Raw genomic sequence first — 14,911 nt, 5'->3', positions numbered from 1 at the left:
CAGGTAGGAAGAAAGAAAATAAAGGAAGAAAAAAGAAAGGAAGAAGTGAGGAAGGAAAGAGAGAAAGAAAAAGGAAAAAGGAAAGAAGGAAGGAAAAAAAGACAGGAAGAGGGAATGAAGAAAAGAAGAAAGGAAAGAAAAAAGGAAAAAAAACAAAGAAATGCAGGAAGAAATTTAATAGAAACCAACAAAAAAAAAAAAATAAGACCGCGTATCGTATCCAGATATAAAGTCACGGGCTCAAGGAAGGCAGAAACAGCAGAAATCACCAAAACATAAATCAAACATCGCCAATCGGAACCAACTAGAATATCACCCGTTCAGGAAAAGCAGGAGCAGGAATGTATTAAATATCCACGAGAAAATATATATTATGCCACACCAAATAAAGTCATGGGCGCGGGGAGGGCGGGAATGTTGGCCTCCGCGAAAACACGTCCGAGGAAAGTCGATCATACCGTTATTGATTTTCGCTCCAGAATTTAAACAGCTCTCGGGCGGGGCGGGGCGGGGCGGAGCGGTGCGGGGCGGGCGTGGCTCCCTCCGCCGTCTTCTGCGCTCCTCTGCTCTTGCATCTTCGTTCTTCGGTATCGTTTTATCTCTCCCTTCTTCTTCGTCACCTCTTTTCCTTATTTCCTTTTCAGTATTTTCCTCTTCCACCATCAGGCTTCTTCTCTCATCTCCTCTTCCTTTGTCATCTCTATTTTCCTATATTGCTTTTTTTATGTCTTTTCCTCCTCTTCCTCTTTTTCTGTTTTTTTTTTCTCTCTGTTACGATCTCATTATCTTTCTCTCCCTCCTCCTCCTTCACTATCTTTCTTCCTGCTTCATGATCTTTCCCTTTTACTCTTCTGTTTTTTTTTTCTTCCTATTTCTCTTTCACTATTCTTCTCTTCTTTCCTCTACGTTCTTCTTCGAGTCCATTTCTTCTTTTTATCTCCTTGTCCCTTATTCTTCTTCACTCCTCGTCTCCTCCTCTTCCTGATCCCTCTCTCTCTCATTCCTACTCCTTTTTCCTCCTCTTTCCTCTTCCTCTTCCTCTTCCTCTTTTACTACTCGTCATTACCCTTTATTCCCCTTTTTTCCAGCCTCACCTTCCTGCCCATCCCCACGAACTATCAACATCACTTTAGCATCATCCTAATCGTTTTGACATTTACATTGTTGACGTGAAGTTCTGTCCGTTTACCTCTCCTTCTCTCCCCCACTACCCCCACCTCTCTCTCTCTCTCTCTCTCTCTCTCTCTCTCTCTCTCTCTCTCTCTCTCTCTCTCTCTCTCTCTCTCTCTCTCTCTCTCTCTCTCTCTCTCTCTCTCTCTCTCTCTCTCTCTCTAGTGTCCTCTCCGACCTTCATTAGAGAGATGGGCGTGGCTTAGGGGCGTGGCAGACCCCCTCCTGCCCCCCCCCCCCCCCCCTTCCTTCTCCACTACCACCACGCCCTTCCTTCCTTCCTGCCTGACTTCTCTCTCTCTCTCTCTCTCTCTCTATCTCTCTCTCTCTCTCTCTCTCTCTCTCTCTCTCTCTCTCTCTCTCTCTCTCTCTCTCTCTCTCTCTCTCTCTCTCTCTCTCTCTCTCTCTCTCTCTCTCTCTCTCTCTCTCTCTCTCCTCTCTCTCTCTCTCTCTCTCTCTCTCTCTCTCTCTCCTTCCTTCCGTCCTCTCAAGGTCAAACTATAAGGAAAATGGAAGGACTTTTTGCGTATTTTGCGAAGGCCGCCAATGGGACCGGAGCGAACTTTCCCTCGCCGCGCCAAGGGTGGAACCTCGACCTGAAGGAGCGTACCGGGAAGACTTTAAGCTCGTCCTCTGAACCGGGTATTGAGGAGCTCCTTTGATGCGTCGAGGCGGCAATAGATGGCGTGCTTGCGTGTATGTACTCACCCGTGTAGCAGTTGACTTGGCCATCCTCGAGATCGTAACAATATGAAACGGTGAGTGATGACGTGGGAGTAGGTGTGCCTTCTCTACGTGGTTTTCGATCCTCTTTGCCATTGATGTCAAGGGTGTCCGATTCCTTTCTTTACGACTGATTGCACGTGCCGGGAAGTGAAAAGAAGAGAACAGTGTAGCGTAAATTAGTGTTTCTTATAGTTGCATTTTCTCTTAACCAACATTCGTCATCGGAGGAGAGTCGTGAGTGTCTGGTCTGCATTAACCTTGTCAGGGCAGAGAAAACGCCATCGAGAAAGGAAGAAAATTATCGAGATGTTTACACAGGTTTCATTTTCTCTTATTTCCAATCAAATCACATGGAGCGGAACACACAGCCGTTGGTTCTCCTCCTCCGCACTGCGTCTCCTGCTGTGGGACGGAGCGCGTGCAAGTCTTGTCTTAATTTCTCGAAGGCATTTTGTGGTTGTTGGACGGGGAAGACGCTGAAGGAGGATGCTTCTTCAGCTCGTCAACTCTGAAGGATTTTGGGGGGTCTTGGCGTTTCTATCCTTCGTTGTGTGTGTGGATGAGAGAGAGAGAGAGAGAGAGAGAGAGAGAGAGAGAGAGAGAGAGTGTGTGTGTTTGTGTGTGTATGTGTGTGTTCCCTTTCCGTCCTCGTTGCCTCCTGGTCGTCGCCGCTTCGTCATCCCGTGTAACCTGTGGAAAATTTTACTCTTTCTCGCCACAGAACCCCGCGACGTGTGTGTGTGTGTGTGTGTGTGTGTGTGTGTGTGTGTGCGTGTGTGTGTTCCCACCTGTCTCCACCCTCCTGTGACTTCCCTCGCTGTTGATGCCTATTGATAAACATTGACTAAACACCCTCGTCACTATGTACCTCTTCAGCGCGCTTAAACTCACATCTCTAATCGCCATCCCGGGGACATAAAACCTTCCTGTAAGAAGTCTAGACCCTGACACCTCGCTCCGCCAACCACCCCGGCAGCGATGAGACAGGCTGCCCCTCTCTCTCTCCTTCCCCTCCGTCATCTCAATGTTCTGACGTAGTTGATGTCTGTGGCGTCACGCGTTATCGTATTCTCTGTCTGTGACCTGAGACGCGCCCTATAGCCCCTACCACTCCTGTTACCACTATTACTACTGCTGTTGCTGCTGCTGTTGTTGCTGCTGCTGTGTGAGTGAATGTTTTGCCACCCTCTCGCCCGCCTCGACGCTGTCTGTGCCCAGAAGGGGTCGCGTTGCCTAGCGCCCCTCGGGTAAGGTAAGGCAAGAGTGTCCTTCAGTTCTGTTAGAGTTTCCTTGAGTTCATCCTCCACGTCTGATATTATTCTGATGATTCTCCTTTTTTTTTATTCCCTCCATGAAGACACAGCCTGAGTTTTTTGGTATGTCTTTGCGTATAGAGTCTGGTTCATTGTGTTTTCTTATCTTGTTTTTTTATTATTATTGTTCTAGGTATGATATGATGTAGTTTTTCTTTATATATGAATTTTATGATTAGTCCGGATTTGATTACAGGTGTTGATTTGCCTCCATTTTCTCCATTTTCTCCATTTTCTCTTTTTAATCTGATGTTTTCCACAGCAGATTGTGTTTTTTTTTTTTAAAGCTTGTAGTTGTTGGTGCTCTTCTTCTTGTTCTTCTTGTTCGGGCTCTCATCCTTCTTTTCTTCTTCATCTTCTTTTTCATCAATATTTTCTTCTTTTCTTCCCTTTCTTTTTTTCTTTTCTTCTTTTTCTTTTTCTTCTTCCATCCTCATCTTCCTCCTCCTCCTCCTCTTTCTCTTCTTTTATAGGGGAAATATCTACCTTCTAAAAGTACGCACTGCTCAAAAAATAAAAATAAAACAAGGATGCAAACTAAATCGTGATATCCCCGTCACTGTAAGGCCATTTTTTCTTATTACATTCCATTAATTTTGTGTGCTTTGTATTTTTCTTTTGTGTATCAAGGGAACATTATAGACTTTCGTGCGAATGAAATGCTAACATACATGGTGGCAGCGGTAGGATACTGGGAACGGTGGGGGGGGGGGAGGGGGGAGATTGAAAAAGAGAAGGATTGGAAAAAGAAGAAAAGGAGAGAGAGAGAGAGAGAGAGAGAGAGAGAAGGGGCGTGGCTGAAGTGTGGGTGGCAAGAATGAAACGTAGGTGTGGCAGAGAGAGAGAGAGAGGCTGAGCGTGGGTGGCAAGAATGAAACGTAGGTGTGGCAGAGAGAGAGAGAGAAGGAAGGTGGTAGGAGGATCGGCAGCAAGGAAGGGCGTGGCCACTGATCCTCCTCCTCCTCCTCCTCCTCCTCCTCTTCCTCTTGGACCTTTGCTTCATCGCCTTTAAGTGAATCACGTACGCGAGAAAGCTAGAAGTAAATCTCTCTCCCCTTCTTCCCCTTCTTTCCTTCTTCTTTCGCTATCCTCCCCTCTTCCTCCCCTTCTTCCTCTCTCTTCCCCTTCTTCCCTTCCTCCTCCCTTTCTTCCCCTCCTCTTTTCCTTCCTTCGCTCCCTTCCTCAAGGCCGTAGGCGCACCATGTCCTTCAGAGGGAGGCAGCAACGTGTCCCTGAAGACTCCTGTAGACAAAGTTCCTTCAGGGTGTTTTGGTCCTCCATCCTGCGGTCCCGAGTGTGTTGAACGGGGGTGTGTGGGGGGGGGGGGGGTGAGGGAGTGTGAGGGTGTGAGTGGGGGGGGAGGGGGGAAGTGCGTGTGTATGGATGTGGGTGGGTGGGTGGGGTGTTAGGCAGGGAGGGATTGGGAAGGTTGAAAAGGGTGAGGATTATGTTTTTTTCTTCATATTTCTGCAATTATAAATATTCCTGGCTCTCACTCTCACTTTCTATCTATCTATCTATCTATCCCTCCATCTCTGTAAACCGCAGCCATTTAGTAAAACTTCCTCATGAATCATCTTTGAGCAGCTTGAGGTCCTTGGTTTCCCCGTGAGCCTCCACCCAGGGACAGGGACCCGTGGGTGTGGAAGGCGTGTGGCTGTGTGTGAATGAGCTGCTAACATACAGTGGTGGCAGCGGTGGGACACTGGCACTAGCACTCTGCGGGAAGGGAGAGTAGGTGGGCCTGGGTGATCTCAGTCATCACATGTTTATGCCAGGTTGAGAAATCTGGTGGAACCTTTTTTCTAGAAAGGGAGAGCAGTTGTGCGTAGCTTTCCTCTGTCTCTAGGATATCCTAGTCTCGGGGGCCTGATCCGGGTTTTATTTTCAACACATTCCTTGGTTTTAAAAGGTTAATCTTGTGGTATACATTTTTTCTAACTTTTTATGACAATCTGTAACCTGTAACTTTGTTTGGAAGATGATTCTGTAATCTTGCGCGAGCACTTCACGCCACGGGCGAGTCTAGCAATCCCGCGAAGCCGTGCAAGGATCTTAAAATGTCCCGGCCAGCAGGTCCCTCCACCATCCCTCCCATGCTTGTACACTTATCGCTGTCGTTGCTAAGTGTTGTCACTCTGTGGATTGTCATTTGGGACAGTATCAAGCTCGTTAGGGAAGTCCACAACTCCGCCATGGTCTGATTCCTGGCAAGTCACTTTGAGGCGTCTTTTTCCTTCGTCCATCAGCGCAGCACCGTCGCCTTCACCGTCTGGGCTGTCCTCAGCACCTCCATGCGTGCACCTTTATGCCATTTAGGTTACAGAGGCGCGTCGCGTGTCCTCGAGGTGTGGGTCATGCGCCGCGTCGGGGGTCGGGGGTTCAGCACCAGCTGTTGACGCGAGCATTGTGGGCACGCCTGCACGGGCTTGGGCTGTGCTGGCGGACGAGGACAGCAGCAGCAGCACAGCCCGTCACTGCCGGCCACCACCGCGGCCCTCGTGTCTCACTGGGCGTTGTCTCGAGTCGTTCGCCGGGCCTTTCTCAGCAACACCTTCACGTGGATTGTGTCATTCTATCTTGCATTAGTTTAGCCTAAAGGTTTATTTTCAAGTTTATCAGAATATTTTACATTTTTAGTTAAGTCAGTTTTACAAGCCTGTAGCTTCCGGTTAGAAGAACAGTAAGTCCGCGGCGAGATGCAACGCTTCCTCTGGCTTCCTTGGCCTTGTTGATGCCTGACGTTCCGTGCCCCGCCCCGCCCCGCCCCGCCCACCCCCTTCCCCGCCCCCGCCCCGTCTTGCCCCGTCCCCCGCGTCCTGCCCTCCACCTCACATCACAGCTCACACACGTTCACTTGGCTTTTCTTGCATCATTATGTGCAAGTTTTTGGTCTGCTCTGTTGCATCTTTTCTCTCAGTCAGCATTTTCACCTCCTTTCCGTATTACAAGTTTCCCCTCAGCTCTTCCTTCGTTTCCATGCCTCTCGCCGCCACGCTGGTTCATGCGAGACTGTTTCGGGTTTCGGTTCATCCTCTTAATTAATAGCTTTTGTTATTCCTTTCTTTCTTTTCTCTTTTTTCACAACAAAGGAGACAGCTCAAGGGCACAAAAAGAGGAAACAATAATATAAAAAAAAAGCCCGCTACTCGCTGCTCCTAAAAAGAATCCAAAGAGGTGGCCGAAAGAGAGGTCAATTTCGGGAGGAGCGGTGTCCAGATACCCTCCTCTTGAAAGAGTTGTCATTTATTGTGGACCTTTCTTTGTAGTCGTCCATCCTTTGTATCCATTACGTTCTTATTCATTTCTTTGTTAAGCATTTTTGTTTTCTTTGCATACAGTCTTCTTTCCTGTGCTTTTTTTCTTATTCTGTTGTATAATTCTTCCTCAGTTGCGTACTAGTTATTTTCTTACGTTTTTTTATACTCTGCCACATTTTCATTTATTGCCGTAATCTTTGTATTCCCTCATTTGCAAAGGTCAGTGCATTCTCGACTCGTGTCTTTCAGTACTTTCATTCATTTCATATTTCATCATCTTTCATTTCGAGGTCAGTCATTCCTGTTCATCTTCGCTCCTCTTGTCATGAGCATTTATTATTTTTCTTTTCATATTTTTTGCCTCACATAAACCTTCCCTTCCTCTTTATAGCTTTTTTTTTCTATTTACTATTATTTCGATTTTTGGGTCTTCTTTTCTTTGTTCTAATTATCCTCGTAATCCTCCTCCTCCTTCTCCTCCTCCTCCTCCTCGTCCTCTTTCTATTCCTCCTCCTCCTCCTCCTCCTCCTGCTTGAGACCTTTCTGCCTCCACCTCTACCAATGCTCACGGTGGAGTAGCATGTCTCACCACCACCACCACCACCACCGTGTCAACCACCACCCCCATCACCACCATCAATGTCACCACCACCACCGCCACTACCCATAGCTTGACCTGCACTCAATGCTTGCCCCCTCCCATTGCTACCCCCTCCCCCCAAAACGCACGCATTTTCGAAGATATATTGACAAGATGAGAGAGAGAGAGAGAGAGAGAGAGAGAGAGAGAGAGAGAGAGAGAGAGAGAGAGAGAGAGAGAGAGAGAGAGAGAGAGAGAGAGAGAGAGAGAGGGAGGGGGGGGGACTATATTTTGCAACATTCCTGGCTTTCGTTATGGCTGTTTAAGACGTTACAAAGCTGAACTTAGAGAGAGAGAGAGAGAGAGAGAGAGAGAGAGAGAATATAAAAAACAATACCCAGAATGCATGTACTATCTGGGTAAAGGCTAGAACATAATTAGATGGCATAGCATAGGATGGGGCACTCAACTAGACTCAGATATTAAAGAAAACGGGGAAACGGAAACAACACAAGGATCACGGAGAGATAAAGAAAGAACAGGAAGGAAGGAAATAGAGGAAACCAGGAAAGCGCAGGAAGAAGAGAAGGAAGATACATATGTCCTAGCTGCCCCCCGAGACACCGTGACTAATGCGGGGGAGTCCCTTGGCGGTGTATTGCAGGGTGATGGCGACGACGAGGAGGAGACGAAGCCCATTGACCTGAGCTGGCCGAACACATGGAGAAAACGCGCCACGTACATCATTGTGGCTCCCCTGATCATCCCCCTCTGGCTCACCCTGCCCGACACCAGAACCCCGCGAGGTAAGCTAAGTGGAGGGTGGGTAATCAGGTAAATAGACTGGTAGGTAAGGATAGATAGGTAGATAGGTAGAGAGAGAGAGACAGATAGGCTGATGAATGAAAAGGTAGAGACGTGCGTTGACAGACAGAGTGGAGGAATGAGTAGATAGACATAGAGATAGATGGATAGATAAATATTGTAGATAAGTAGATATATAGAAACAGAGATAGATAGATTGGTGAGTATTCGTTTGGATGGATAGGTATATAGTTAAAGACATGAGTGGACAAGGAGATAGACAGATGAGGTGGATAGGTGTATAGATGAATAGAATGAATGAAGTGAATGGAAAGATTGAGACAGGTAGACATAGAGAGTGGAGGGGTGGATAAGTGGATAAACAAGGAGATAGATAAAGATAGACAGGTAGGCTTACGTGAATAGATAGATTGGAGAGATGAATAGATAAAAGGAGATAAGAGATAGAGAGAGAGAGAAAAAAAATGCTTGCACACACACACACACACACACACACACACACACACACACACACACACACACACACACACACACACACACACACACACACACACACACACACACACACACAACGACGATCTTACAAACAGACAGACTGAGAGAAGTTAGGAAATTGTTTAGAAGATAGGAAAGTTAATGAAGAAAACCGATCTCATTCCACTTGCTTCTCCTCCTCCTCCTCCTCCTCCTCCTCCTCCTCCACACAGGCAAGCGGTTCTTCTTCATCACGTTCATCGGCAGCATCTTGTGGATCGCCGCCTTCTCCTATCTGATGGTGTGGTGGGCGGGGCTTGTAGGAGAGGTCATCAACATTCCGCCGGAGGTACGCACACACGAACACACACACACACACACACACACACACACACACACACACACACACACACACACACACACACACACACACACACGCACCCATCCACCTCCCCCTATACACACACCTTTGTTATTTTACCTTCATATCAGTGTTTATATATATATGTTTTTGTTTTGTTTTATGCCACACACTCAGTATTTACGTGTTTTTTTGTTGTTGTTTTTGTTTTTTTACTGTTATGAGGGTCTTCGGGTCTGTCTCTTATCACATATTTAATTGTTTTCATGTTTCTTTTCCATTTTTTTGTGTGTGTTTTTGTGTGTGAGTTGCTATGTCTTCCCCGTTATCATTTTGTTTTACTTTTTTTATATATATATTTCTCTCTCTCTCTCTCTCTCTCTCTCTCTCTCTCTCTCTCTCTCTCTCTCTCTCTCTCTCTCTCTCTCTCTCTCTCTCTCTCTCTCTCTCATCATTTACTTTTCTTTATTTACCTTTCATTTTCTGTTTTACTTCAATAACCTTCCATCATTCACTTTATTCACCTATTATCATTTACTTTATTTACTTTTCATCCTTCACTTTCCTTATTTACCTTTTAACCTTCACTTTACCTTTCGTCCTTCACTTCAACTCTTCTTCCCTTCGTCAGGTGATGGGACTGACGATCCTGGCGGCGGGCACGTCCGTCCCTGATCTCATTACCTCCGTCATCGTGGCCAGGAAGGGCTTCGGGGACATGGCCGTCTCCTCCTCCGTCGGCAGCAACCTCTTCGACGTGACCTGCGGGTGGGTGCTGCGTCCTAGTGTTGGCCTGCGTCTGTATCCCTCTGGTGGTCACGCCTTGGGGTTCTGAAGGGGGAGGAGGCAAGATGTAATGGGATGTCAGGAAGAGAGGAATGAAGTAATGGAGTGATAGGAATAGTTAGGAGGCAGAGAGTGTGACAGAGAAGCTACGTAGAAGTAGTTGTAGTAATAGTTGTAGCAGTAGTAGTTGTAGTAGCAGTAGTAGTAGTAGTAGTAATAATTGTAGTAGTGGTAGTGATAGTGGTAGGAGTGGTAGTAGTAGTAGAAGTAGTAGTAGTAGTAGTAGTAGTAGTAGAAGTAGTAAAATGCTCCCCTTGATTGACTGATAGGGAAGAATAAGGACCTTTTGAATTAGGCATCGTTTTGAAGCGGGGAAGAATAAGGACTTTTTGGAATAGGCATTTTTCGAAGGGGGTGGGGGGGTAAGAATTGAGACCTTTTGAAGTAGGCATAATTTTGAGGGGGAGGGTGAAGCATAGAGATCATTTTCAAGAATAGAAGTCTGTTAACTTTGAAGCAAAACAGAAGAGTGAGAGGGAAAAAAAAGACGATGTTTGGGCATGAAATGTGAACGTCTGTCAGTATGAAGGAGAGTTGTCTGCTGAGGTAATGCACGGTCCCCTTCAACTGTATCCTTCTCCCCATCAAACATATGCCCTTCCTTTTTCCTTCCTTCCACTCGTTCACCGCTCTCTCCCTCCCTCCCGTTGCAGCCTACCCATCCCCTGGCTCCTCTTCGCTCTCGGGGAGGTGATCAAGAACATCATGAACGGCAGGGACCCCACCGACATCAACCCCATCGAAGTGAAGTCAGGTACTGGATGGTTGATGTCATTCACCTGTTAGTAACCTTTGCCTCCCTCACTACACTTCGTTAATGTCGTGTTTATATTTTTTTCATAGTTTTCGTTCTTCTTTTTCTTGTTCTTTTTTTCTGGTTCTTGTTCTTGTTTGTTTTATTTTATCTCTTCATCTTATTTTTCTTCTTTTTCTTCTACTTTTGCTTCTTCTTATTATTATTATTATTCTTTTGTTTTTAATCTTTTTTCTTTTTTATCTACTCCTTCTTCTTCTTCCTCTTCTACTTTTGTTTCTTATCCTTTTCTTCTTTTTCTTCTTCCTCTTCATCTTTTACCTCTTCCTCCTTATCTTCTTCCTCCTCCTCGTTTCTTCCTCCTCCTCAATTTCAACATCATCATCATCATCATCATCATCTTAATCGCTTGAGAAACCAATGTCCTTGAGAAAAAAAATTGATTGATAAGGAACCACATAATTGACTACCAAGCTTTTTATGGATCAACTAGAAGCTATGTAAAGCGTGTACCAGGCGTTTTCCTCCGTGATTGTCTCTTGTAATATGTAAAGGAAACTCACTACCTGCGGAACATCAATGAATTGTCTCTATATTAACTTAAGCAAAAGCAGAATTTCGATGTATTAGCTTGGATTTGGGGCCCACATGACACCAGCGTGCAATATTATTCTTAATTACCATAGCGTAGAAACCTGGCAAGTATCAGAGAGAAATAATGCTGATACAAAAGGAAACATTACAGGACATAACTGCTGATAAAATGCCTAACTTTTCTTTCCCTTGGTCGTCAGCTGTATTTTGGGTGGCAGCTCCATGCTCAGTTCAGTTCAGTTGTAGGCGTGGGATAGGCCTTGGCATTAGCTCCCACTAGGCTGTTTCTTTAGTTTTTTTTTTTTTTTTTTTTTTTACAACAAAGGAGACAGCTCAAGGGCACAAAAAAAGTAAACTAATAAAATAAAAAGCCCGCTACTCATTGCTCTCTTTTTTTATTGTGCTGCAGTTCCTATGTTTTTCTGTGTCTTGTTTTCCAGATAGTTTTAATATATTCTTTTCTCTCTTGTATATCTTTGATTCTTTGTTCACCAAAAAGTAGTGATTCTGCTACTATTTTTTCTGTGTCGTGAGAAGTTGATTGTAAGATAAATTTGTTTCTTCTTATTTACCTTTCATCCTTCACTTTTCTTTATTTACCTTTTAACCGTCGTCTTGAAATACATAGCTTGGTGTTCTCAGACGCTTTCGCCTCTCACACCAACTCTCTCCAGAAGCCGAATAGGAGAGAGGAGGAGAGTGATTCTTAACATTCATGGTACGGAAGCTTTCTCAGACTATCACCAGGCTCATAAAACCACCTTTGGAAATGCCCACAGCTCCTACGAAAGCATTGTCAGATAGGTGTGCATGGACGCTGAAACGTTTAATTGAGAATATGATTTTAAGTGTCCCTGGGAGGCTCTGTGTGGTGTCATGCGCGCCCCGGGTCCAACGTTGCCAAATTATCGTACACAGAACATTGCATTTATCATTTTTAGGCTCCGAGACTGTCGTAACCACACACATGACGATAGGAAATTAAAGTTAAAACTATTAAATATTGCTACAGTTATCGCTCAGAAACTACAAAAATGCAATGCGCTGAGTACGATAATTTGACAACGCTGCCCGGGTCCGAGGTGGCAGCAGACCCGTCCCTCTAGGCCTTGTCCTGCGGGTCCTCCCTTTGCTTACCCGCTTACCCTGTCTTGTGTCCGCAGATGGAATGGCGTGCTCCATCATGATGCTGTTTGGAATGCTCATGTTCGTGATTGTCGCCATCGCCTGCTCCAAGTGGAAAATGAACAAAGGTCTCGGAATGACCATGTTCGTCTTGTACTTCATCTTCGTCTGCATGTCGCTCCTCTTCGAATACAAGTTCTTCTCATGTCCCTTCTGAGCGGCATGCGAGGCACCTCACAGCTCCTACTCCCGCCGTGGAAGAAGACATCACAATTCTCAAGTTTCCCAAAGCAAAAACATGTATATCCGAAAACGAAAAAACACAAAAAAGCGAAAATGGAAATGCCTCCTCAACCTTTACCTGGTTCATCCTTTCCTCGCCCCCTCCACCCCCCTGGTCTGAGGCACCTCATCCCCTCACTCCCCCTCACCTCATAGGGCCCTCCATGTTACCCCTGCCCCTACACACACACACACACACACACACACACACACACACACACACACACACACACACACACACACACGCACACTAGTAGGTGTAGTATCGTCTGCTGCCGCTGGTCCTGCTAAACGACCGGCCGCCCGGCCTCACCATCCAGCAGAGAGAGCAGTGTTTGCATAACCCTTTTTTGCTGAACTGTCAGACAAGCTAACTTGGCGGAGCACAGTGAGTTACATGACTTTCTTTGCATACTCCATTGTCAATGAGAACGACTTGGCTTTGTTTTCTACTCGTGCACAATGCAGCCGCGCGAAGGACGTGTCTGCCACCCAGTGAGACGTTGCCCCTCCTTAGGAACACCACACAAACCCGAGCCTGAAGGAGTCACTAAATTGCTGCAAACGGATTATTACACTTCGGACTTCATGGAGGGGCCTCCGCACGTACGTACCTCAGAAGTCTTCCCCTCCTTGCCCACTCCCCCTCCACCTCCCCCTCCCCCAGTGGCCCACCGGACCCGCTCACAGTCACGCACTAAATTTCGCTGCGCTTACATCCCTTGACAAAGCCCCCCCGCCCCCCCCACCCCGCCTGGAGGCTCACCACACACACGAACCCTCCCGGAAACGCACAAAACCGAAAATCGGAAACCCAGACACACACTCACACACTCATACACACATACACACGCACACGCACTCAAGCATACACACACACACACACACACACACACACACACACACACACAGTCAAGTGCTTCGAAGTGTCAGCCTTGTGGCCGCGCTGGGTTGCCCCGGACGCTGACGGCCTGCCCAGCGAGGCTCACCTTCCCCGCCGCGTCAGGCCAATAAATTAAACAAAAGGGACGAGCAGGGAAACGTGTTACAAGATCACGAAATGCTGGTAAGCTCAATGAGCAAACATTTTTTACATTTTCCAGAATACTCACTTCGTCACATGGCCACCTTTACTTTACTAAGCAGTCTAGTGCGTTGGGTCGTAGTCTTTTTTATTTCTTTAGAACTAGAAACTTCCATGACTGTCGAATTTTTGGCACTTGTAAGGGACATCCACGAAGTATTCCTCCCCCTCCTCCCGCCCCCGGGCACGGGCCGGTGGTGGCGACGGCCGCGCCGCCCCCCACCGCCGTGTTCCGCCGCGCCCCCCTTCGCTCCCCGCCCCGCCCCGCCCCCTCGCCAAACAGAGGCTTGACGAGTTTCGGTATCGGCTTGGAGCAAATATATATATATATATATATATATATATATATATATATATATATATATATATATATATATATATATATATATATATATATATATATATACTTGCTCTATTTTAGAATAACTCTTACTTAGAGATTTGTTGCCTTGCAAGGAAGATCATTTGAAGACTCAAGGCTTTTACAGTAACAAACACATGCTATTGCCTTGGAATATGGTTCTGTTTTAATCTTTAGTGTATTTGCAGTGCTGTAGTCGTGTCAGTGTTATAATATTGATGGCGTTCCATCACTTGTTTATATTATTTTGAGGTTAGATCTCATCAACTGGCCGAACAAGTTTGAGAAATGATGGTATTAAGACGAAGATGACTGCTGAAGATTGTAATCTGTGATAAACACGCCCTTGACACTGCTGTCTCCTCCACCACACCACCACACCACCAGTCCACCACTACCACCTCCACCATCATTCCTCGAACGCTTGCTCGTCGACTGACCGCAGTAGACTGTAGTCCAGCTGAACTAGGGGCCGTCCTGCCCGCGGGAGGGTCGCCGCCTGTAAGGTCGACCGCCCCGCTAACTTACTCAACGCTCGTGGCCTGAAGTGTACTTGTGACCAGATGGGCGATTACGAGCCGTCTTGGGGAGGCGCCGACTTTGTGGCCGCCCCGCGCCAGGCCGACACCCAAAGAAGCACGTGCAGTGTGCGTTACCAAAGATGTCAACCAAATGAGAGCCCAAACACCTCGAACTGACGGCGCCGCCCTCGCTCAGCTTGTAAACGCTCATCGACGATCTATGACGCAGCTACAGCAAGTCAAGAATATACGAGGTAGAGCAGCTTCATGTAGCTTTCACTGCGGCACTGCTCCTAGTTCAGTCACCGTGATGATTTCTGCCAAGCCCTCGCTACCTTGGGGCTCCTGAGTTAGCTAGTAGACCACGCACACAGCAATAAACACACGGCATTTGTATCTGGAAAAAAACGTTAGGAATGGATGTCATTTTATAGCCACATTCTAATGTTGTTTTGATGAAAAGTCTAGTTTGCATATATACATATATATCATCTTTACGTTGTTGATGTATATAATATTGATATAAACTATATATGAAAATCAATTATATGAACTTGAACCAAAGATTTACAATTAAGATGGGTCCCACTCTGTAAAACCAGGTTGTTAATCTTTCTTTCCCACACACAGTTGTT

General features: G+C 46.3%; 1 protein-coding gene across 8 annotated transcripts in view; it reads left to right on the top strand.

Annotated features, from left to right (window-relative positions):
* LOC126981273 (sodium/potassium/calcium exchanger Nckx30C-like) overlaps positions 1 to 14,684 on the top strand; it is a 137,241-nt gene extending 122,557 nt beyond the window's left edge. For all 8 annotated transcript variants that reach the window (XM_050832161.1, XM_050832164.1, XM_050832168.1 and 5 more), the window contains 5 exons: positions 7,714 to 7,855; positions 8,582 to 8,697; positions 9,341 to 9,477; positions 10,209 to 10,309; positions 12,067 to 14,684. In XM_050832161.1, coding sequence (XP_050688118.1) covers positions 7,714 to 7,855; positions 8,582 to 8,697; positions 9,341 to 9,477; positions 10,209 to 10,309; positions 12,067 to 12,245 — 675 coding nt within the window. In that variant the 3' untranslated portion in view covers positions 12,246 to 14,684. The remainder of the gene's footprint in view (positions 1 to 7,713; positions 7,856 to 8,581; positions 8,698 to 9,340; positions 9,478 to 10,208; positions 10,310 to 12,066) is intronic.
* The last annotated feature ends 227 nt before the right edge of the window (positions 14,685 to 14,911 follow it).

The sequence above is a fragment of the Eriocheir sinensis genome, chromosome 47 (genome assembly GCF_024679095.1).
Source record: "Eriocheir sinensis breed Jianghai 21 chromosome 47, ASM2467909v1, whole genome shotgun sequence".
In the NCBI taxonomy this organism is placed as follows: Eukaryota; Metazoa; Arthropoda; class Malacostraca; order Decapoda; family Varunidae; genus Eriocheir; species Eriocheir sinensis.
The sequence above is the reverse complement of the archived record's forward strand: the minus strand, read 5'-3'. Positions and strand labels throughout refer to the sequence as shown.